This window comes from Aphelocoma coerulescens, chromosome 2 (assembly GCF_041296385.1).
Source record: "Aphelocoma coerulescens isolate FSJ_1873_10779 chromosome 2, UR_Acoe_1.0, whole genome shotgun sequence".
NCBI classification, from domain to species: Eukaryota; Metazoa; Chordata; class Aves; order Passeriformes; family Corvidae; genus Aphelocoma; species Aphelocoma coerulescens.
Window position 1 is genome coordinate 123,422,269 of NC_091015.1, and position 24,411 is coordinate 123,446,679.

The 24,411-nt window shown below is 40.2% G+C and overlaps 1 protein-coding gene across 1 annotated transcript in view; it reads right to left on the reverse strand.

Moving 5' to 3' along the window:
• B4GALT6 (beta-1,4-galactosyltransferase 6) overlaps nucleotides 1-19,343 on the reverse strand; it is a 31,739-nt gene extending 12,396 nt beyond the window's left edge. The window contains exons 1-3 of the mRNA XM_069004662.1: nucleotides 18,768-19,343; nucleotides 3,312-3,428; nucleotides 2,843-2,956 (exon numbers count right to left, since the gene is read on the reverse strand). Coding sequence (XP_068860763.1) covers nucleotides 2,843-2,956; nucleotides 3,312-3,428; nucleotides 18,768-18,882 — 346 coding nt within the window. The 5' untranslated portion in view covers nucleotides 18,883-19,343. The remainder of the gene's footprint in view (nucleotides 1-2,842; nucleotides 2,957-3,311; nucleotides 3,429-18,767) is intronic.
• Nucleotides 19,344-24,411: the final 5,068 nt, after the last annotated feature.

A 24,411-nucleotide genomic window follows, 5' to 3' on the forward strand; every position in this document is an offset into this window, starting at 1 on the left:
GATTTAAAGAAACCCACATTTATTTAATTGTTTTAGGAAAAAATGAAACCTGGCAGTTGCTAAAAACCCTGTATAGATAGACACTAGAACAAGCTAATCCTACAGAGGTTTAAATAAAAATTAAATAATATTTTAAAATAAAAATGATCATTTAAAAATAAGTTTAGAGTATCATAATGGCTGTGTCTGAAACTCTTCAATAACCCAAAAAAGAAATCTTAAGAAATATAAATTCAAGGTCAATCAAAGGACCAGTATATAAACATGTACAAAATAAATTTAAAAAAAAAATTAAAAAATCAATTTCAACTACCAAGAGACAGAAGAGCAACAAGAGCCTTTCACTTCAATTACAGAATCTAAAAGGAAAATAAAGATAAATAAAGGTCAATTACTACGCTAGAAAGGGAGCAAATAACACAGGATGTGACTCAGATACCTCAGTCTTCTGAGAAAAGTTCAGATGTGAACAGATCCTTACAGAGTTTAAATTAGAAAAAAACATCAAATGGTAAAACAGTATTTAGATAAAGCAGGTGCTTCTAACTTTATGGGACATGATGAAATTCCATCCAGAGTGTTTAAAAAGCAGCTTTAGTAAAACCTGAAGTATTGGTACTATCAAAATTACACAGATGAGCAAATAGAAATCAGCATTTTTTCCCTGTCACTGGTGGGGAGCAGGAGAAGGCATCTCTGTAAATAACTGGGCTTACTAGTCACTACTTCCATTAGTCTCTAGCAGGCTGCAATAAAACATATTTATACAACCTTCAAAATAAGAGAGCTGAGAAAGCAAAAAGCATTTTGAAGAAGAAAATCAGAAAAAAAAATTATTTCAACAAATCAGATACAGAAACCAATAAAGTAAAATGAATTTTTAAAAAAAGGATGGTTTGTTACTGAAGGAAAAAATGAAGCATGCACAGCAAAACAAGCAATACCTGGCTTTGCTGCAGTATGTAGAGAGACAGTTTTACAGTTTATAATGGATTGCACATTAATATGAGCCAATGCAATGCACTTGTACAAAAATAGAAAATCTCATCCTGGAATGTATTAACTGCTGCTATGAGAAAAAAAAAAAGAGAAGTTTTACAAAACTAAATTGTTTTGTAACCAGGATTTAAGCCAGTTATGATGATTTACAAAGAAATCAAATCTAAGACAGTCTACGGTGCAAAAAGATCAAGGGTGACAAGAGCTTTAGAAACTATGCAGTCTAGAAAGGCTGGGATTATCAATTTATCTACAAAGGAAGAGACAGAGAGATTCTTGTACTGCTTCTAACTCAAAGAGGAGTTTTGCTTATGAATTAGAACAGCATTGCTCAACCAGTGGGTTATAACCTGTAAGACTGAGTCACACAAAAAAGGCAATAGCTGCTCCTATTTTAAGAGCATATGTACTTGGGACGAAATATGATTTTACCATACCCCTTTCATGACATAAATTTGGCAAGTTGATGTAAAGAAGAAAAGTTGACTTCTATAATAACCTTAGACTAATTAAGCATGTCAAAGTATACACGATTCAATACTCTTTCTTCCCTGGCTATCTCACACTTCCTACAACATTTCATTAAATTAAATGATCTTCAGAGATGCTTTATTTAGACTGTAATTAGAAAGAGATGATGATTAAAACGGTATACATGAAAACCAAAAAGTGAAACACATACCCCTTTGTTGAAAAGCAACTTATCCAGTGAATGATTTTCTATTAAAATTATTTTTCTATTAAATCAAATAGGACAGACGAAGCACAAAGCAATTACTAACAAAAAAACCCAACAACAACAACAAAATGGTAAAAGGAAAGCAGCATCAAGGAGATCTATAGAGAGATTACTGGTAGAATTACTTAGTTTTCAGCTAATCTGACAGAATTCCAACTGCCAGATCCCTTAAAAATGCCATTAAAAATACTAATTTATATGCATTTTTCAGTCAGCAAAATCATCACTCTTGTTTCTCTGATTATCCAGATTTGATATTTGCTGAAATTTTTATGTTTTGAAAAGTAGCTAAAATATTTACTATTGGAATAATTAGGTTTGATTTGTTTATATGTTCAATATTATATAAAAATATGATTTTGAAAGTCAAACCCTATGTCTGGAGGGAAAGTGGCTGAAATAAGGATATTATCATGCCATGGGCTAATTACTACCTGGCTTAAGACAGTTTTCTATATGATTTAGTTTCACAAGCAACAGCAACTGATCTATACTTTTGGCTCCATATCTCTATATTTAAAATATAAGAAAGAAAGCTTAGAAACTGGCATTATTGAAAAGAAACACAGATAACATGCGCTGTTTCTGTTTTCTTCAACAAATAAACTTCTCTGTTGAGATTTTTAAAAAGGTTATAATGGAATCTAGTTTATCCTAATAAAATCCAATATTTTTCTTCGAAGAAAAATGGATCAGAATTCAGTTTAGCTGTCAGCAACAATTTTTGGTATGATATGGATCTGAACTGCTCTATTAAATATTTAATTACTTGCTCATGCTGAATGACAGCCCATGCATTAAGTCAGGTGTCTAAAAGACAAGAGGTTAGAATTCTGGAATGCATCACAAGTAACTTCAGAAACTATGTGAAATTTTCTCTCGTACAAATCAGTAGTTTAATTACTTGATTTCAAATTAGTAAAGGTGATTAGTAAAGAGACCAAAACTTCAGTAACACATTAGTTACACACAAACTTCTGTCCATTATCAGATGTATGTTATTTCATTACTCCTTATAATTATATTTTATAGTAAAATAACTGTGTTTTGTTTAAAATACAATTTAACTTACTAGATAAACATTAAGGTCAGTTTAAAACTTACTCATGTAAGGCAGCTTCTCTGGACAAGGCTGGTAAGGAGAGTAGGTGAAGTTCTCTGGAAGATACATTGTTGTTTGAGCAACACAGTCACTAGAATTGTTTCCTTCAGGATAATCTTAAAAAGAAGAATTGATTTTTGTAAAAACCTATGTTATCCACTGTAATTGTAACATATCATCATGCAGGTGAGAGCATTAATTTTTAGTTAACAAATTCCTAGCAGCATGATTTAAAAAGCATTTTATTGCACTAGAGGAATAATAATTAAATACAGGTATCTTTGTTACAGCTGCCACAAATATTTCCTACAAAAGTGAACTGATAAATAGTAACTATTTGACCTTCACTCCAATTACAGAGAAGTAGGATTTGGGTCTACATTTTCATAATCAAGCTATGTCATTAATGATTGGCCTTTTTTTTTTAAAAAAAAAAAGGCCTTTTAAAAATTAAGTAAGAAATATTCTTACCTGTGCCATTCAGTGTAGTATTTTTGTTAGTGTACAATCTTATCATGTGTCCTATCGTTTTTACATTTTCTCTCAACATTATACCACGAGCTTGCACCATAAAGAGATATGTGTTTGCTGGTAAAACAAAAAGCAATTTTGAATTTGTATTAAAATAATGTATTTCCAAGTTATTCTAACATACATCTACAATGTATTCAACATTTTTTACTGTGTCTGAATCCACAGTCAGTGAATAACAGTTCTTTGAGATGAAGGTCCACACAGTGAAACCTAACAGCAGCAATAGAAAAGACTAAAATGGATTCATAACCATGGCTCCATACAAACCCAAAAACTACAGAATGTCAATAGAAACTTTATATGACACTTTCATTTCTCTTTAACTTACAAAAAGCAGCCGAGGGTGACAAGAAAATTTAATTTAGCAATAAAAAGATTTTCTTATGTAAATACATCTCATCATTGAAATATAGGACAAAAAAAAAGTCAAAAAAATCATTTAGTCCCATATAATGGTCCCTTTTTTTACTATTTAACACAACTTTCAGTCAAAATGCACTGCTATTCATCCACTCCCAACAGCTGCTTTGTTATACAACTTCTACAAATCACTGCCAATCTCAAATTATTAATGTTTTATAATTATACATGAAATATTTATTATAGGCATCAAGGGTGAGTAAATCAACATTCTGAGTAATTAAGTGGCTCACTAACAACAACAGCATGAAATATTTCTGTTTCAGTCTTGCACCCCAAGCCCCAAATGTGATCTCAAGATATTTCTTTGCATTAAGCAGAAGTTAGTAAGGTAGAAATGAAGCTGCATTTGTATCTGAGTGAGTAAATGCCTACCCAGAACTCAAAGACCTAAAAAAATACTGCAATGGGAAGGACAAATTTCCTTTACAGAAGGCAGCAAAGAAGGTCAAAAAGATCTGCCACTTCACCTACATTAAGCACCCAGTTGTCTGGGGGATATTTGGCTCCCCGTAACTAGTAACCACCCTAACAAAAAAAAAAAATGCTCTGCATCTTTGTAGGAAAGAACTAAACATATCAGGAGTGAAAAATCAATAAAGATATTAAAGAAAAGTTAGAAAATTATCTCAGGAACTCCATTAGATGACCCACCACCAGTGGCATGACACAAGTAACTCCAGATCAACTGGTAACTTCTTCCAGCCCAACACAGAGAGTGTAGAGCTACAAAGAACTGTGTATAATGGACTGGGGGCATTTCCAGAGGAAAATACAGTAATTCATTCCACCACATTAACAAACAGTACTACCAACACCTACAGAGATAAAAACACCAGCGTAATATTTCAAAGAATACTATTTCAAAGCCCTAAAACAATGTCTTTATCTTTTAAAAGAATTAATGGAGGGGTTCTCCTGGCTTTCAAAGAGCTCCTTATTAAAACAAGGAATATTAACAGCTAAAAGAGAGGCTTTGAACATGCCAGGTGCCATGCATGGCATGTAATTCTCAAACCCTTGGACAGCATGACTAGCTGTGCTGGTTAACAAGAGTTTACATGAGTATAAAAGTTACTCAGCTGCTAGGATCCTGAATTTGTCTCAACACCTTCTGATCACTAAAGAGAAGCAAAACAAAACAAAAAACTACAACTTTGGCCTGATGACAGAGGTAGGAAATCCCACAAGAAAGATTCTTATCAGGATTTAAGACAACAGATAACATTCAGATTTCCCTACAGAAAAACTACACAAAAAGTTCTCAACATTTTAACCCAATTCACATAAAGTAATGATGTGGTTCCTATTATTTAATTACATTTGTAGTTTTCCATTCAAATACTGGGATTTTTAGGGTGTCTCTACTAAGCATTTCAAGGAATCTGTGCAATTGGTGAACTCATTTATGAAGTTACCTACTAAAGAAACCTCCTCCTTTAGGAATCAACATAAAGGCAATTAGATCTGTTCCTCCAAGAACAATTCTTTACCTTCAAACAAACAATTTCAAAATTCACGGCTTTCCTGAAAGTAAAACATGTGTATCTTTGCTTTCCAAATAGGACAAAATATTCCTAATTAACAAAAAATTTCTTTCTTCAAATGTTAACATATTTTAAGTTGGTATCAACCTTTCTTTTTCCCCATAAAAGTTTTTTTCTCCCATAGGTACAGCTCTTCTCTTCAATATCTTCCTATTCCAATACTAAAATAAAGTGTGTTTTTTAATATAAATACGTTAGTAAATACTGATTTCAGAGATAACCTTTGGAAGACTGTGTGCTTTATTCTCCTTTTTAATGTGATACCAAAAGCCCAAGTCACTTGAATTTTTAACTCTGCAGAAGGTTTATAGAGCTTTCAGCAGGTTTATAGAAGCATAACCTTAGTTCACATAAACCAAATGTGGTAGGTTGATATGGCTAACAGCTAACTGTGCTTGCTCACTGCCCTGAAGTGAGATGGAGGAAACAATATGAAGGGCAAAAGTTTTAGGAACCTGATGTGGTAAAGAACTGAGAGTTAGATTTTCAAACAAGTCCACAACAAAGTCAAGAGAGCCATGTAAATGTTAATTTTTATGGGAAATGTTACTGAAGTCCAGATAATGCAGACATAAACGTTGGAAAAACAAGATTTTCTGCAAAAGTACATACATCTTCCCTTTAGTGAAGTAAAGCTTACTCCTTCTGACATAGAGGAGAAAAATTTGAACAAACACACAAGACCTTTGTGAGAAAGTTAGAAAAGGCATTTGTCTCAAAAATAGACATCATGAAAAGATGTAATTGAAAAAAAAAACCAACCAGGTAAAGTCTGCTGCCACCTTGAATACTCTTTAAGTATTCAAGAGCTGCTCTTGCTACCAGGAAGAGCTAACCTTGCCATGTTTTTATCAGTAATTCTTTTAGTCTACCTCCTCTTTCTGGCTGAGCTGCTTGTCAACTCACCATCCAACTCTACTGAAATACATAAGCAAAATAAAACATTCTCCCTTTGTGGGCAGTCTGTGTCCCTGGGTGTCTGGCACAACCACCGTTAGAAGGAGTACAGATCTGCTCAGTTTATTCCACTATCATTCAGCAGCTGCTTAGGTAGCAGCAGGGGCTCAAGCAGCCAATTAATTACGTCAGAAGCTAAAACATCAGGCAAAAATCAAAGATATTAATTTAGTCCTAAAAATAAATCTCATCTACTGGCAAAGACCTGTGAAAAAGAGCACAGTTCACATGTCACATCAACCAGCAGCAACAGCAGCAAAGTATTCAATCCACACAGGCCAGAAGTGCAACAGAGAAATAGTTTTTCCTCTAGGGGGTGGAGGATGACTGATAGCAGAAGGGAGTCAGATAAAACTCCAGAAGGAATGCACTGATGGCAACTTCCTGACACGAGTGCTAGAGCCAGTGAGAGAGGAAGTGACCTGCAGAACCTCATACTTACCAAGGAGAAGAGGTTCACTGGGGATAGGAAGACCAAAGGCAGCCTTGGCTGCAGAGATCATGAGATGCTGGAGTTCAGGATCCTAGGGGCAGGAAGAAGCAAAAGAAAGCTCACAACTCTGGACTTCAAGAGAGAAGACTTTGGTGTCTTCAAATATCTGTGTGGTGGAGTCCTATAGGATGCAGCCCTTAAATGATGATAGGGTCAAGAAAACTGGGTAATATTCAGGAATAATCTCCTTCAAGCTCATGAGAGATCCATCTCAATGAATATGAAAAGAAATAAAATGCCAGGAGGCCTGCATGGATGAACAAGGACCTCCTGAAAAAAAAATAATCAAACACAAACATAACACAGTGGGAGGAAACAAGCCCAGGTAATGCAGGAGGAATATAGAAACGATATCTGAGCATCCAGGGAGACAGCTAGGAAAGCTAAAGCCCAAATGGAACTAAGTCTGGCCAGAGATGTCAAAGACAACAAGAAGCATTTCTGTAAGCACATAGGTGACAAGAAGAAAACTCAGGAGAATGTGAACCCACTGCTCAACAAGAAAGACACATGGGTAAGTCTGCCATATTGAATGTCACCTGTCTCTCAGACTTTATTAACAAGGCCAGTCTTCAGGAAGTCCAAGTCCCTGAGATCAGTCTGGAACAAGGAAATTGTACCCTTGCCCTCAGTGGAAGACTTCAGCAAACAGGACATGGGTTAAGTCCATGGGCCCTTACGGGATGTACCAAGTGCTAAGGGAGCTGGCAGATGTCATTGCACAGCCACTCTTGACCATCTTTGATCGATCATGATGAGTGGCAGAAGTGCCTGAGGACTAGAGGAAAGCAAATGTCACTCCTATCTTCAAGAAGGAAGACCCAGGGAAGTACAGGCTGATCAGCCTCAGCTTGATCCCTGGGAAGGTAATGGAGCAGCTAAACCTGGAAACCATTCTTCAGGTACATGAATGACAAGAAAATCATCAGGAACAGTCAACCAACTGGATAACCTTCTATGATGAAAGATAGATAAGGAAAGAGCAGGAGGCATTGTCTACCAGGACTTCAATAAGACCTTTCACACCTTTCATCATGGACAAACTGTTGATGTTCAGACTGGCTGAGCAAACGGTGAACTGGATCAAAAGCTGACTGAGTAAGCCCAAAGGGTGAGGTCAGTGACCAGTGATGTACAGCAGGGGCCAAGAGTGGGTTCAGTCTCTTTTAACACCTGCATTAGTTATCTGGTTGACAGGCAGAACATAACCTCACAAAGTTTATTTATGACACAAAAATGGTAGCTGATATGCCAAAGGGCCATGCTGCCATCCAGAGGTACCTCAGCAGGCTGGAGAAATGTGCTGACAGGATCTTCATGAAGTTCACAAGGAGCAGTGCAAATTTCTGCATCGGGGGAGGAACAACCTTGTGCACCAAAATATGCTTAGGGGAATCCAACGGGAAAGCTTTTTGACAGAAGAGGCTTTGGAGGTCCTGGTGGACATCAAGTGGAACATGAGCCAGCAATGTGCTGCAAAGAAGGCCAACAGCATCATGGGATGCATTAGGAAGAATGTTGCCAGCAGGTCAAGGTGATCCTTCAAAGCCTTCACTCAGCAGTGGTGAAGCCACACCTGGAATAGTGTCCAGTTCTGAGCTCCACAGTGGAATAGAGAACATGGACATCCTGGAGAGCATCCAACAACAGGCCATGAAGAAAACAAAGGGACTGAAGCATCGCTCCTATGAGGAAAGGCTGAGAGAGCTGGGATTGTTCAGCCTGAAGAGAAAGTTCAGGGGGCCACATTAATGTGTAAAAAGGGTGGGTGTATATGTATACAATGTATTTGAAGGGAAGGTGCAAAAAAAAGAGCCAGGCACTTTTCAGTGGTGCCCAGGGACAGAACCAGAGGCAGTGGGCACACACTGAAACACAGGATGTTCCACCTGAACACCAGGAAACAGTTCTCTGCTGTGAGGGGGATGGAGCACTGGCACAGGTTGCTCACAGTGGTTGTAGAGAATATCCTCAGAAATACTCTAAAGCCTTCTGGACACAGTCCTGGGCAACTGGCTCCAGGTGGTACTTCTTGAGCACTTCTTGGAGGTTGGACCAGATAACCTCCAGAGACTCCTTCCAACCTCAACTGTTCTGTGATTTTCTTCTACTTTTGTCTTTCTGCATTTGTATTAAGCATCACTGTCACAGTGCAAGGCAAAGCACAAACCGGGAAGGCAAAATTTCAGGTGTAACCAAAGCAAACATCTAACCATGTAACCACCTAAAAGCAATTTTATTCATATGCTTCTTATTTCACTGTACATGGTTCATAATAAGTAAGGAAGAGAACTTCTGACTCAAGGAACATAGAATCCAGGCTGTCATACAGTTTACAAGGTAATCAGATGGAAAGTGCAGGGAGGAATATAAAACAACACATCCATATAGGGCACCTTGGAATCAATACCATACTCAGTGTTCCATCTCAAGCAACTGCAAGTGTGAGCTCAGAGCTCATAACTAATTCAGATGAAGTTTTCCTATGAATTGATCCAAATCTGCACCAGCAATCATGAACACACAGCCACATGTTAGTCATCAAAAGTCCTGGGTTTAGGGCATTATTTAAAACTCATTCTGATAAAGCACATTAGGGCATTAAAGGGATCATCCTGTATTTCAGAGGACACATTAAAAATATCAGATGGATCATTTTTTGTCTCGAGTTTTTATAGCTCACTAGTTATTAAGAGTTTTATGTGTTAGACTCCTGGGGGGGCAATGTATTAATTCTAAAAGTATAAAAATAGCTGTAAAAATGGTTCAATATTTTATATCAGGTAGCTTTCTGTTATTTAAATACTCACTTGAAGACTATTTGCACCTTTTTTAAAGAAAATGGTCTCATTCACAGATCCCTCTCCATTAGGGAATCAAGCTCCTTCCAAGCAGTACAATAAAAATCAAAGCACTTCTCACAATACTGCATTAGTTTATCATCCCACAAATTCACAGGAAAAGCACAAGACTCATTTTTATATAGAAACTTAGTAAGTTATCATGCTGTACTCATACACCAAAGCAAAGCCAAAAAAATATGCCACGCACTTAGAAGCAATCAATGCAGTATAATACACTACAGAAGAAGTGAAGTTGAAACTGGGTCAGGGACTGACATTCTGAACACGACAAGGAAGTTAGAAATGTGATTACTTTAAAAACAAAGAGAAGTACTAATTATTACCAAAAATGATTTTTTAAATGCCAAACAAAAGATGAACAAACTTGGAGGTCACATCTGATTTTAAAATGCAGCTTTTATTCTGCCAAGAAAAAACCAACAAACAAACAAACAAACAAACAAAAAACCAAACATAGAAAAAGCATTATGTCGAGAATATTTTCAAAGCAATTAGCAAAAAGTTAACATGCCCGAACCTTAAAAAAAAAAAAGAAGATCTATCACCAGAGCAGATGTAGCAACATTATACACTGATCTTTCTGGGGAAAAAAATTGCTGAAAAAATCAGATAGGAAATACTTTGTAGAGAATCCACAGATTCTGCAAGAGTCAAATGCAGTAAACCAAGCTTCACAGAGCTTGACAAATGACGACTGCCCCTGAAGTTACTCATCTGCTAGTCAACACCTGTCTTCACAGGACTTCTGAAGAGCACATTCAACATATTGCATAAGAATTGGTATGGATTCAAACAGGTTAACAGCAAGTTCTCCACTAGTAATTGTAAATGGGGAATCATCTCATGGGGGCATTTCTAGAACAAGTCCCATAGGGATCTCTTCTCATCTCAAGGTTATGTGATATTGTTCTCAGCAATACTAGAGTTAGAAATACATTATTTGTAGAGTTCATGCATGGCAAATTAACACAGAAGTGCTAAATATTAAATTCTATGATTAATCTAAATACGCAGTAAATAGAGGTCAGATGAAGATTGCTTCTGAAACATTACAGTTACAATTCTAGGAGCTAGAATATTTCCACAACTACAGGATAGTGACTTTAGTCTGTGAAACCGATTCATTAAACAATTCAGCAGTGAAGGACAATACGCCAAGTAATGTAAGACTGCTGTAAACAGGTTCCTATTCAAAAATGGAAATTTACAACAAACATCAATAAATACTATTGTAAGTGTTCAACTTCCTTAGTATTGTATTTATTTTTATACATTTGTTATTAATCAGAAGTTGTCTTTAAAACAGATACAACAAGCATGAATAAAAGAAAAAAACCTGTGCCTTGAAATATATTCTTTCTTGATTTGTTTTTGTATATTCAATGGCAGTTTTGCACTATTTGTAAAATAATAATAAATCCAAATTTCTTTCACAGGGATAGTGAGACTGCATTTAAGTCTGTATATGTATACCTCCCTGCAAGAAAAACGTGTTAGAAAGACACAGATCACCTCAATCTATTGATAAAAACAAAAGCTACCAGTGTTTCTGGAGGCTAACAGTGATCATTCGAATGGTGCAGATGGACAAATCTGAATCAGCTGCAACAGAGAAGCTTCAAAATTGTTTTAACACTTCAAACAGCCTCTGTATACTCACTGCAACAATGGATATGCCAAATGGATAAGTCCTCTGACTGCAAGTCTGAGGAATTGGATAAATGACAGTTCACTGTTTATTGGGAGACAGTAAATGAGGGGATCTCCATTTACAGTGAAAAAAAAATTTAATCAAATTTTCTTTCCCTAGCAGTAGTTTTAAGCATGATAAAGGATACAATGTTGAATATAATTTTCAACATATTTGATACTATTTTATCCTCTCAGGCTATTAGTTGATTATACAGTAAGCCGTAGAATAATTCAATAAATGTGCAATGAACTGAAGGTAAAGAAGGACAACTGCAAATCTAAGAAAGTGAACTGACCATTGGCAATACCTTGCAAAAAATCATCTTTTGTATTTTAAAGTCCTGAAACCAATCTCTGCACTGTGTTCACAGGGATCTAGCACTGGATCCCACACAAAGCATAATCATTTCATGCTGCTCCCCATAATATCATTGCATAATTTGAATACAAAAGATTACCTAGGACTAAGAGCCATAGAAAAGCAAGCAAAGATAGTCACTTGTAGAAATAGTCTTACTAATGAAAAGCCAGTAGATAAGCTATCTTTCACCACAGACGGATGTGGAAATGGTTAAAGCTTTGGCCATGTCAGTAAAGCATCACAGTTCAGATAAATGTCTCCAGGGTACACAATCTCTCCTTCTCAACCCACGAGAAGAATGCATTCAAATAACTGGCTGGCTTAAGTGAAAACTCACTTCACATGAGGTCTCCTAATTACTTCATCCTTGTGAAGTTAGCTGTACACCATAAGTACCTGGGGTTTTTTCTGTTTTCTGACTAAGAACATCACAAAATGAATACTGATTGAAATCTTATGCAGGCAAGTTCCCTGACTAATAAGTACTAACACCCAAGGGCTTTAGGAAAACAATCAGAAAAAAATGCAAAACTGATTCAGAAATAAATATACATGTTTATTCAAAGTTAATTTGTTGGTAAAAGTGAGAGATAGTCATGAATGACAGGACTACAGTAATTTATTTCTCATCAGGTGCTAGGAATGACTGTGCTGAGCCAACATAATGGAAAAGTCTTTGCACCTCCCAGAACAAGGCAGAAAACTTACCCATGATACTGCCTGAGTTCAGTGGGTTCAATGAGCTCAAGCATTTCAGAATGCTGAGGAACGTTTGATCACTGGAAATCAGAGATCAAGCAGAGAGTGTTTAAACCTCATTTTCCCCTTTGTGCAAGAGAAAAAGGAAAGTCTCTATTAATCAGAAAGTTGGCTACAATTTCACAGCTAAAGGATTTGATGATAATTAGTGGAACTGACATGAAAAACTGCAATGCAAGCAAGAAGAAGACCTCTGCAGCTAATGAAAGTACTCCTGCCTCCAAATGAAGCCTTTAATAACAGGTGAACTTTAATAATGGAATATAGCTGAAAATAGCTCCCAAACAACAATCAGTTCTGTAATACAGACATTTCCCTGCAGAAATTATGAAACAATGAGACAGACAAGTTTCATTTACTCAAGAAACTTGTAAGAGTCCCATGAGAATAATTCCCTAGAAAGGAATAAAAGAAGGCAGTAAAGGGGGGGGTGGGGGGAGGGAAATTCAAGCATGAACATCTACCACATCCTGCAAAACTCATCAGACTTTTATCAGATACTGCCACACAGCACGAGAAACAAGCAAACTGTCTTAGTCCTCTTTCACTGCAGCCCTTGAGCTGCAGCAGACCTACACACAGGCTCTATTACAAAAACCTCTGACAAGGCATTTACCAGCCACCTATCATTATGGCAAACACAGTCAACAGTATTCAGCCCTGTATTGGCAACAGTATAACCAGCAAAACGATAGGAGCAACTGCTGTCTCTTCAGCAGCTTGAGAAACCGTATTTGGGGTGAAACCGTATTTAGGGTACCATGTCCAGTTTGGGGATCCCAGCAAGACACAAACATTAACATACCAGAGCAAGCCCAGAGGAAACCTTCCAAAAGAAAGCATATTATGTAGAAGCAGAAACTAAAAGAAATGGGTTTGTTCAGTCATAAATAGAAAGGGCTAAGAGGAGGACGCATTTCTTTGCTGTCTTCAGCAATATAGTACTGTTGTATAGAGAAGACTAAACTGAACACTTGAAAGTACACAGTGAAAAGACACAAGGCAATGAACATAAGGTGGGATACTATGATAACATATTACAATTTTCTCACAGTTGTCTGACACTGGAACAGGTTTCCCAGAGAGACAGCAAAATCTTCATCCCTGGATTTATTCAAAACTCAACTGGACAGGACTCTGAGCAATTCGATCCAGTAAGATCTGCTTTCAGCAGAAGGCTGGATCAGGTGACTTCCAGGTGCCCCTGCCAATCTAAATTATTCTATAATCAAACAACAAGTCTTTAGAAATACCACAACTGCCACAGACACCAGGAACAAGGAATATCAGCACAAAGACCGTGCCCATATTTATGGGCTCAGCATCTGGAAGCACTGGCAAACGGTTATCTTGCTGACAGCATTTTCAGCACTCTCCTCCATTTCTGCACAAGTTCAAAAAGGAGTGATATCATTCTTTCCTATTAGGAAAACTACTTCCTAGTAACAGAACAGGAAATGGATTTATAAGAATTGTGAGCTAAAACCAATAGAGATGTTTCCAAGTTCTATGTAGGCTGCACAGGTGCCTTTTGGTTAGGACTCACAAAGAAGGAGCAAGGTTTTAATAAAAGAAGCAAGAGACCATAAGAGAGAAAATATTAGCGGTTTTTTCTCCTCAATCTCATTTCACCATTCAGGATTCTTAGTTACTGATGTCAAAGCAGACTGCATCTTCTTTGATCACTGCACTGTTTCATAGCCAGTTCTTATTTGAACTGCATAGGTCATCATGTCCAAGGTAGACAAGCAAGAACCACAAAATACGCTGAGTTGGGAAGGACCCATCAGGACCATCGAGTGCAACTACTGCCCCTGCACAGGACCCTCCCAAGAATGTCACCATGTCCCTGAGAATGTTGCCCAAACACTTCTTGAACTCTGTCAAGCTTGATGCTGTGACCTCTTCCCTGGAGAGCTTGTTCCAGTACTCAAGAACCCTCTGGCTGAAAAACTGGACCACAATTGACTACAATATGGAGAACTCTAAGGTACTCTTCCACCCAGTCTGGCAAAGGTTCTCTGCTGGAATAAGACAGAAAGGAATAACCCAGGGATGAATAAGAGGTCATTTTCTGAGACCTGTTAGGTCATCCAATGTAATTTCAGTTATAATGCTGAGAGCAAATGGGAAATGCAAGGAAAAAAGAAAAAAATGTCTTTTGCAATACTCAGGCTGCTTTGGCAAAGAAATTAGACCAGCAAATGCTCTCCCTTGGTCACCATTGCCTTTTTAATTTGTCTCATTCTCCTAATCTTTGGATGCTTTCCACCTGTAAACTTGAACCTTCATATGGGTTCTGGATAGCTGTCAGGACCAGACATAGATTACTTGAGTCCCTTTTATTACTACTGTTATCTACAACACTGAAAAAAAAAACCCATATTGGTGCCAAATATTCCTGCTCTCAGATAGCTTCTTCAGCTTTTATCTAATACATGAATATTTACAACTTTCAATGAAATTTCAGAATCACAGGCTATTAATTCAAGATCAGAAATTTCAGTTTCTGCTTTTACCAGAGGAGCACCAAATGAAGTACTGTCACAAAAGTGGTCATTCTGGAGAAGCAGCACCTCTTATCTGCTTTCACTGAACACTTGAGACTATCACACAGAAGTATCATTAAACATTTAAATGAAATTTTTTAATTTTAAACATTTGAAATTTTTTTGACTATTTTAACTTGCCATCCTATCCCTCAAGGTTTTCCTCCAAAACATCCATTCAATTAAACAGGAAAAACTAAAATTAGAAAAATAGTTGTCTTCTCTAATTAATAGTTAGAAATCAATCTGCTCTTCTGTTTCAGCTCCTCTGACTATCAAAAGACCAGCAGGGTGCTGAGGTAGGGCTGCAACCACGTCTACCACCTCCAATCACCTGTGCTTACAGAAAAGGGAAAAGCAGGCCCATGAACAATCCCAACATAGTGCATGAATTCTTCTCAACCACTTAAATCCTATATTTTTATATTATTTGCAACATTATATGTCTTAGTCTCAAAACACAGAACCATGTCTGAAAACATGAAATGCGTTTTTTCCTCCCCTCATATTCTGAAATACATGGAATAATAAAAGCTTCCATTTCCCGAAGAATTAACATTCTGAGAGGTCTCTTCAAAAAACAAACAAAGCCAAACAAAACAACAAAAAAAGCAGTGATATTATTGCAATATCTGTAATTATGGTGCAAATGAAAACATTTAATTATTAGACAGAAATAATTAAATACCTTAAAATAAGTAATTAAGATTTCTTTCCTCTAATCAAAATGTCAATATTTCAAGTTGACCTAAACTGCATTTGTTACAAAATTTGCAGTTTTGTCAAAAAAATGCAGTAACTCTATTTTCTAAATAGTGTGAGGGACAGCGGTGTGATAGAGACCTCTGAGAATACTTCCAGTGCTAACAGCTTACTTGTGCAGACATCTTTTCCCTTTGATAACCCAGGAATTGCTTGGTAAGGGGGAATCCCACTCCAGTAGCCCATAAGAATTCAAAATTTCAATCAACTTTGACATCTCAAGAGACCATTCTGCTGCATAACTCACTCAATTTTTCCTCTTCCACCTTCCAGTACACTGCTGCTCTGTAAAACATTTGGGAGTCCAACTTCTCCCTCTCTTTTCAGTTCCTCTGACCTCCACAAAGAGAAGCCAGCCAGGGAGCAGCTCCAGTTCCCTACAACACAATTAGAAATTTCTTCCTCTCTGACACTGTGCCTTGTAGCTTGTTGAGCAAGAAAATGTTCTGGTAAACTAAAATATCTTCAGTAAAACATATCTGCATACATAAATTATGACAGATCCCAATGATTTCATGAAAAGCTGCTAACAGGTAAGGTGGCTGAGCTTCAATAGGCAATCTTAAGCCCTCCTCCTCTCCACACACACAATCAGCCTTGACTTAGGTACATCAATTTCATTACACTCAGTAAAAAGGAGCAAGTACAGCAAAATATTCTATTCTATCACAATATGCAAATGCCATGACCATACAGCATAGAATTATTAGATGAATCATCTGCCTGTAAACTTGGGTGCTCCTGAGTGCTTTGAAAATCTTCTGTTCTTACAACTTATATTTTCACCATGAATACTGCCAGGAAGCTTGTTGGTTTTGAGATAATATCTGACCTTCTTTCTTTCCATTCCACACAGTAACATTTTAAGGAGCAAATTCCTGGGAAATCGGCATCACATCTGCAGACTGATAGGCTGAGACATAAAACTTTCCTACTGCCCTTCCCTTTACCATTTCCTATATTCTCTTCCCCAGAATCCTTCAGACCAGCACAGCACAGTAGCGTTTCAAGCTGGACCTAAGAAGTGCCACAGACAAGGAATAAGTTCAATATTGCAGGGTTTTGGCTTAAGCTGGATGAGTTCACAACATAACTGGACACAGTAAGGGCAGCACAGCATTGATCAGTAGCTGGAAAGAGCTGTAATCTCACAAACTCATGTAACTACCCAAGATTTTTGCATTGTTAAACCACATCTTGAAAGGGCCAACTACAATATTTGTGTCTGAGATAGCAAGAGAGACTAGTTTGAGTATGATTCTTTTTTTCCCTTCAAGGTTGATCAGACCTAACTAACCTACCCCAAGAACAGTTTTGGGGTACCTACTGTTGATTTAATTTCATTCCTGGTACAAAGGAAAGTGAACACACATGTAATTCCCAATAGCTGAGCAGAAAGATGAAGTCAGAAATTAAAAGTTTCATCACTAAAGGCTCTGATTCTGAACAAGATACTGCATAAACCTTGTTTAGTGAGACAGTGTACTTCCTAAGAAGATACCCATTGGGAAGAAGCATTTAAATAACAAAGTAAAACTGCAGCTGCATACATTACGTAAGATGTTATAAGTTTCACTTACAAAGATGAAGAAACTGTACTCTGCTGTTTAAATCATATACCAATTACTTGCAATTAAAGTCTACTTTATATATGTATCCTGCACAAGCATCTCAAAGACCTAAGATGTCTAAATGGGCATCAGCATCATTCTCACTTGGAAGACTACATCACATCCCTTTCAGCAGGGAAACACTGACAGACAAGAAAGTTCAGAACTCCTATGTATTATATATTTCCTAATATTTTTTTGTATTTATTTGAACTAGAAGAGTAATTGGCAGACTTGTCAATAATGTAGGAAGTACATAAGTAAAGGGAGGACTATAGAATAATAGGTGAACTATATAGAACTATTTAAGTATAGAAGCAGCAATTGCACCTTGAAAGTATTTACAAGTTAAACAGAAGATGGTGAACAAGAGGGAGCCAAATAGCATAAAGACACAATCAACAGGAAACAATTCCTGAAGATTCAGTGGTCACATCAGTGTGGACATTTTGTAGTAATGACTGCAGAGAAGAGTTTTAAGCACTAAGGACAAAGAGAGAGACGATTTTGCAAGTATTTAGGTAGCACCCGGTAAGACAGCAGTTGTGCAGAAAAACATGGCAACGTTCCCTGGAAAAAAAGGAAAACATTCCCTAATCAAGAGATACCCAACACAGTGAAATCCCACAGAGCACCATACAGGGTACCACTGGCCTTAGCTATGGGATAATGCTAACCAGTTCCAAAAGGATGATCTATTGAGAAAAAGCCTGATGGTCTCCCAGTAACAGAAGAGTGAACTAAGGAAATCAGCACTTTTTTTTTTAGTCTGTTTTAGACACAAACTTGCACAGTTTTTTTATGAAGCTTCTTCTAAATCAACGGTTTGTCTCCCTCTGAAGTGGTTCCTTCAGAAGTGGAAGTTACCAAACTGTAAAACCTGTGAAGAGAGAGAGATCCCACTAACGGAAGTAAAAAACAAATATTCAAACTGGTTCTTAATTTTTGTTCACACGGGCTTTATTATTAATGTAGTTACTAACAATTTGAAAGATTAATACATTCAAGTGACTCCAGCAGTTTTGCAGTTCTTTCCCGGTTCCTAGCATTGTAACACGACGAAACGCTGAGCCGCTTTAGTGCCTCTCTTTGCCAGCCTGAGAAGCAAGGGCAGCATCCACCTACCTCGCGATGGCAGATGAACCTTCTAGAGCGTTTGAAAGCAGCAGAACAAAGATGCGGCATCCGCGCACGTTACCGCCACCCCCGCCGGCCGCCCCGACCCTTCCTGAGCGGGTGGGATCGCGTTCCGACAGCCGAGCCACCCTCGCCCGGAGCCGCCCGTGCCCTCCCCGCCGAGGTGACAGCCCGGGGGAGGCGGGCGCGCCCCCCACCACCGCCTTCACCCCCACTCCCCGAGGGGGCGGCTCCGGACTCACCGATCCCGGGGGCCACATAGATGAAGTAGAGGCAGGATGAGGAAAAGGAGAAGAAGAAGATGAAGGCGAGCATGGAGCGGTTGGAGACGCGCAGCGCCTTCCGCAGCAGTGGCATCCTCCCGCCGCGCCGGCCGCCGGCCGCTCCGCTCAGTCCCGGCGAGCCGCGGCGGCACTTCCTAGGGGGAGGCGGCCCGCTCCTCCCATGGATCGGGCGGCGAGAAGGTGACGAGGGGGCGATCGGGGCCCCCTCCCTCCCTCCCCGGGAGCGGGGCTGGCAGGGGCAGCGCCGCGGCGTGCGGAGGAGGGCGGGCGGCGGCGCTTTGTGGCCGGTCCTGCTCTCCTCGCGGGCGGCTGGAGAGGGGATGCCCGCCCGCCTCCGCGCGGGCTGAACCGCCGCCGGAGGGAGAGGCCCCCTTAGCGCTGCCGCGGGGCTCGGGGAGCGCTGCCGCCGCTGCTCACATGCCGCCGGGCGCCCCGGTCACCCGCTCTCCTGCCTGCTGTCCCCTTACTAGCGGCGGCGGCGGCCGCAGCAGGAGCAGCATCCCCGCTGCGGGCGAGCAGAGTCACCTCCGCGTTGCGCCCAGCCCGGCCCGGCCCGGCCCGGCCCCGCCCGGCCCGGCCCCGCCGCTCCCACGTCGCCCCGCACCAGGAGGAGCCGCCCCGCACCGGGAGGAGCCGCCCCGCACCGGGAGGAGCCGCCCCGCACCGGGAGGAGCCGCCCCGCCGAGCCCGCGGCCGCTGCGACGGTTGTGGCGCGCGCGAGCCCCGGCGCGGCGGCGGCGGCACTGCGGGACTGCAGCGGGCGGGCGGGCGCGCGCGTGGCTGCCCCGCCCCCGCGCCGCCGCGGACCAATGGAAGGCGAGGGAGAAGCGAGCCCGCCGCCGCCGATTGGCTGGGGCGCGCGCGAGCGTTGGTGTCAGCGGGCTGCGGGAAGGGGGCAGGGAGCGGCTGAGGCGGCTCGCCCGGGCTCCGCGTCCCGCTGCGCTCTGCTCGCCAGGTGCTCCCGCTGTGCCCGGTCGGCGGGCGTGGGTACCTCTTCCGTGCCCAGTCACCTCGGCCTTGTTCAGAACACGTCCCCGCGGGGCCGGTTTCCTGCCCCGCCGGTGCCCGCTTTCCAGCGCCGGTGCCTGTCCTTCCTCTCCCCTCCTCAGCCGGCGCTGCCCCTGTGCCACGGTTGTGCTTCCAGCTGTTTTAATGCAGAGCAACTGGAAACGGGAGTCGGGGCTGGCAGCATGGTATGAGGAGAGGCTGCGGGAGCTGGGCCTGCTTAGTCTAGAGATGAGAAGTCTGAGAAGAACTCATTAGTGCATACAAACATCTCAAAGGTGGCTCTCAATAGAATGGTACCAGACTCTTCCCAGTGGTGCCCAGCGACAGGACAAGGAGTAATGGCCATAAACTAAAACACAAGTTTCACCTCAACATGTAAATAGGAGGAACCTCTTTACACTGAGGGTGGCCCAGCACTGTAACAGGTGCCCGGGGAGGTCATGGAGTCTCCCTCTCCAGAGACTTGTTCAAAACCCACCTGGATATATTCCTGTGTAACCTGCTCTAGGCGACCCTGCCTTGGAAGAAGATCCCTTCAAACACTAACAATTATGTGATTCTGTCTTTCTGTTACCCAGCAGTTCTCCATAGAGCAGAATAGGAAGCATTGCCTGAAGGTTTGGCTGCACTTGTGCTTTAGGATTTGCTGAATTCAGATATGGTGATCTACACACTCCCATTACCAGTTCACTCCCAAGGCCGTTGTTTGAAAAGGTATTTTTTAAAAGCTGGCAGCTTTAGCTCCACATCAATTCGCTGCTCTTTCTTGCTTTGGCAATGAACTTGGCTGCCGCAAGTTGCTGGGTGATAGGGTTAAGCCAGTAATCGCTCTGTTCCACTGGAGAATGCTGTCACAGCAATGTGTGCCAAGGGGTTGGCAGCAGGCCAGATCATGCCTGGGCACACTTGATGTGGCAGCGGTATCCGTTTGCACAAGAATCCAGGTCTGTGTTGTTGATGTGTGTGGAGTTCAGTCAGACACAGGGCAAAAAGAATGGAGACATAGAATTGCCCCACTCCCCACAATACAATTTTGTCTCAGTTGCTATACTTGCACTATGGTTTTTATGCAATAGATATTACTAATAGCTTCATCTTGTTTCAGTAATCATGAAAGAACCATAGAATGGTTTTGATTGGAAGGGACCTTAAAGACCATCTTGTTTCAACCGCCCTGGCATGGGCAGAGACGCCTTTCACCAGACCCGGTTGCTCAGAGCCCCATCCAGCCTGGCCTTGAACACTTCCAGGGGTGGAGCATTCACAACTTCAGTGCACAACCTCTTCCAGTGCCTCACCACACTCAAATGACTTTTTTCTAATATCTAATCTAAACCTGCTCTCTTTCAGTTTGAGGCCATTCCCCCTTGTCCTGTCACTACATGCTCTTTGTCTTGTTTCAGTAATAACAGAGACAAATTATTTTGTTCACCCAGCACGGCTCATGGTCAAGTAGAGTTTATCCTTTAAACCAATGGGGTAACCATATCACTTCCTTCAGTCACAGGCAAACTGCTTCCAAACACTGCAGGCTAACATATCAGTACTTTTGTACCACAAATGTAAAAAGCTCGAGTCAGTTGACATGTAAACGTCAGGGCTAGAAATGCAAAATGATTGGTTAATCAGTGAAGTAGTGATGCAAATAACTGATAGTAATAACAAAATCAAATGTTTACTTAGTCAAAATCTTGCTGGATGCTGAAAATTTCTTTGTGCAGTGAAAAACAGTACACACGATGACAATCTATAGCCACATCATGAGCTTCCCTGATGATCACTTTGATGCAGAGCATAGACAAGGATTTCTGAGTAAGGGTTTTCATAGAAGAGAGAGAAATTCTATTCCTTCAGCTCTGAAACAGAGACTTGTCAGGTATATTTTGATGGATGTTATTGCAATGGGTATCTGTGCTGGTTTTGGCCGGGGTAGAGTCAATTTTCTTCACAGTAGCTGGTATGGGGCTGTGTTTTGGATTTGTGCTAAACACAGGGTTGATAATATAGAGATGTGTTTGTTATTGCTGAGCAGGGTTTACACAGAGCCAAGGCCTTTTCTACTTTTCATACTGCTACCACGGTGAGGGGACATGGGAGCTTGGGAGGAGACAGCTGGGACAGGTGACCCCAGTTGACCAAAGGGATATGTCAGACCACATGACATCATTCCCAGTATAGAAAGTTAAGGGAAGAAGGAGGAAGTGAGGGACATTTGGGGTGACAGTGTTTGTCTTCCCGAGTAACCTTTACATGATGGAGCCCTGCTGTCCTGGAGATGACTGAACACCTGCCTGCCCATGGGAAGCAGTGAATAAATTCTTTTTTTTTTGCTTTGCTTGTGTGCATGGTGTTTGCTTTCCCTACTAAACTGTCTATCTCAGCCCAGGAATTTTCTGGCTTCTACTCTTCCGATTCTCCCCCCGATCCTGCTGGGGGGAGGATGGGAGAGCAGCTGTGTGGGGCTTGGTGGTTGGGTGGGGTTAAACCACTACAGCATCAGATAGAGGGATAGACTGTGTGATATATTTTGTCACAAAATTGTTTCTGAATTGCCAGTAACAGCTATGTAACGTGATATATGTCATTTATTTTATCGAGCAGAGTGCAAAACTAGTTATAGAAATACAACAATGAACTGTTATTTACATATATGATTTAAAGTTAAAGCTTTAGCTGACAGTAATATAGGACATAAACTTGGGTTTATTAAGGAAAAATGTACTCTATGTCTTGTTGATATATCACATTAAAGTAAAATTTATTTTATATGTGATGCAGCGTTATTGCTACTTTATTTTTATGTATTAAAGCTATTGATTTACTGTGCTAACTGGAATAACTGAGTATTAATTGGCACCTGATTCTCCCACATTCCATTTTTATTAGAGTTTTTGATACAGTTTTAGAACTGTTTCTATGCTGTAAACATAGGGAAGGATATTGAAAGATCAATGCAATGACAACTCACAGAATCTTGTCAGACACAGGAGTGAGATCCATGGTACAAGAAATCTTAAGACTGGCCTTAAGTTTTGTGTGGAGGAGCATTAAGTGGTGCCCTACCCAGGCCTGTCTCTGCATAAGTAAAGGCAGATGCCATGTCTCCAGTTCAACATTAATTTTGGTTTAATCACTTGGACTGTTAGGTGCACTTTTGTAAGAGTTTAAGTGACTACCGTGATGAGCATGAGACAACGTATGGAATAATATATTAACTTGTATATATAGAAATGTTTGTGGAAGCATAAAAAAGGGGAATTTTGGAAGATAGATGTGTCATGTTTAATTGAATCTCCAGCAGTAGGACACTGCAAGAGCAGCAGCATAACTCACAGCTGTGGTAGATGACTTCATGCAGATATCTGACCTGATGATAATACTTGAAGCCTCTTCTTTAAATATTACTTTCTTCAGTAAAAAGATTACTGCACGATATGTAGATCCCTTCTTTGAATGAGCAACAATGTTGCACTTCATTATTATTGTGAGAAGAAATTCCATTGGATATGCATTGCTCTGCTGTGTTTCCTCCTGCAATGGAATTTCTTCAGAAAGTTCTTAAACAATTATAGGTTATTCTGGAAGAAGATGAGAATTCTTTTTTTCAATCTAAGCATCCAAAAGTGAGTCTTCGATGGATCAGCAAACACAAAATCAAACAAGATCTCATCAGAGCAACAGCTGCAAAACCACCTAAGCTACTATAAAAAACACATCTGTCAGTCATTCCAAAAGTTCATATGTTTCATGAAGTCCAACAAGTGCTGCCATAGAAAGTGCATGTGTGAAATTAACACGTTTCCCATCCTGCACAAGCACAATTGTGCATGACGATGTCCTGTTAACCAAGACACTGATCTGCTGGAGAAAAGTAACAGCAACTTTTTTTTGATAGGGGAGGAGAGAGAGGTTTAATGATTTTTCATCTGGTCCCTTCTGGAATCCATTCGCAAGAGTAACACCTCAAACATTGTGGCTTTATAATTGTGGATATAGGGTGCTGTAAGACAACAGGCAGGAAGGAGTGCCAGAACACCTTGAGGGAGCAAAAGTATCTTGAACTACTGTCATCACCAAGTGTAAGAACTGAACCTGATACAAGCATCACTGAAGCTGTGTCAGAGGTTCCACTATCCAAGGAGGTAGAGAGTGGTATGTTGCTTAGATCATTTCTTAGAGCTGGTTGTTAAAAGAATACACACATGAATGTGCTGCCTATGTAATATCCAGTTTGGCAGTCTGCAATACTAAATTAAAATCTCACATTGTGTTCCCCAGGTAATCTACTGCCACACATTCCTGTTAATTCTTATTGCTCGTACCCAGTCTTTGAATCAGCTGTAGTAAACTCTTGTTTAGCTAGCTGTTTTTTATCTTCCATAATGATCTATCTCGAGTTTGTCTCTCCTTCAGTCAATATTCCTACACACATTGCCAAATTTCACCTGGCTGCCTCCATGGTCTGTGTAGCTTTGGCAGAAAGGCAGCTAGATTTTGTCACAATGTTTGTCATTTATCTGTTTAAAACACTTTTTATCAACAATAAAGTACTAAAGTACCTTTTCAATCTTGAAACTTTTGTATTGTCTTCTTT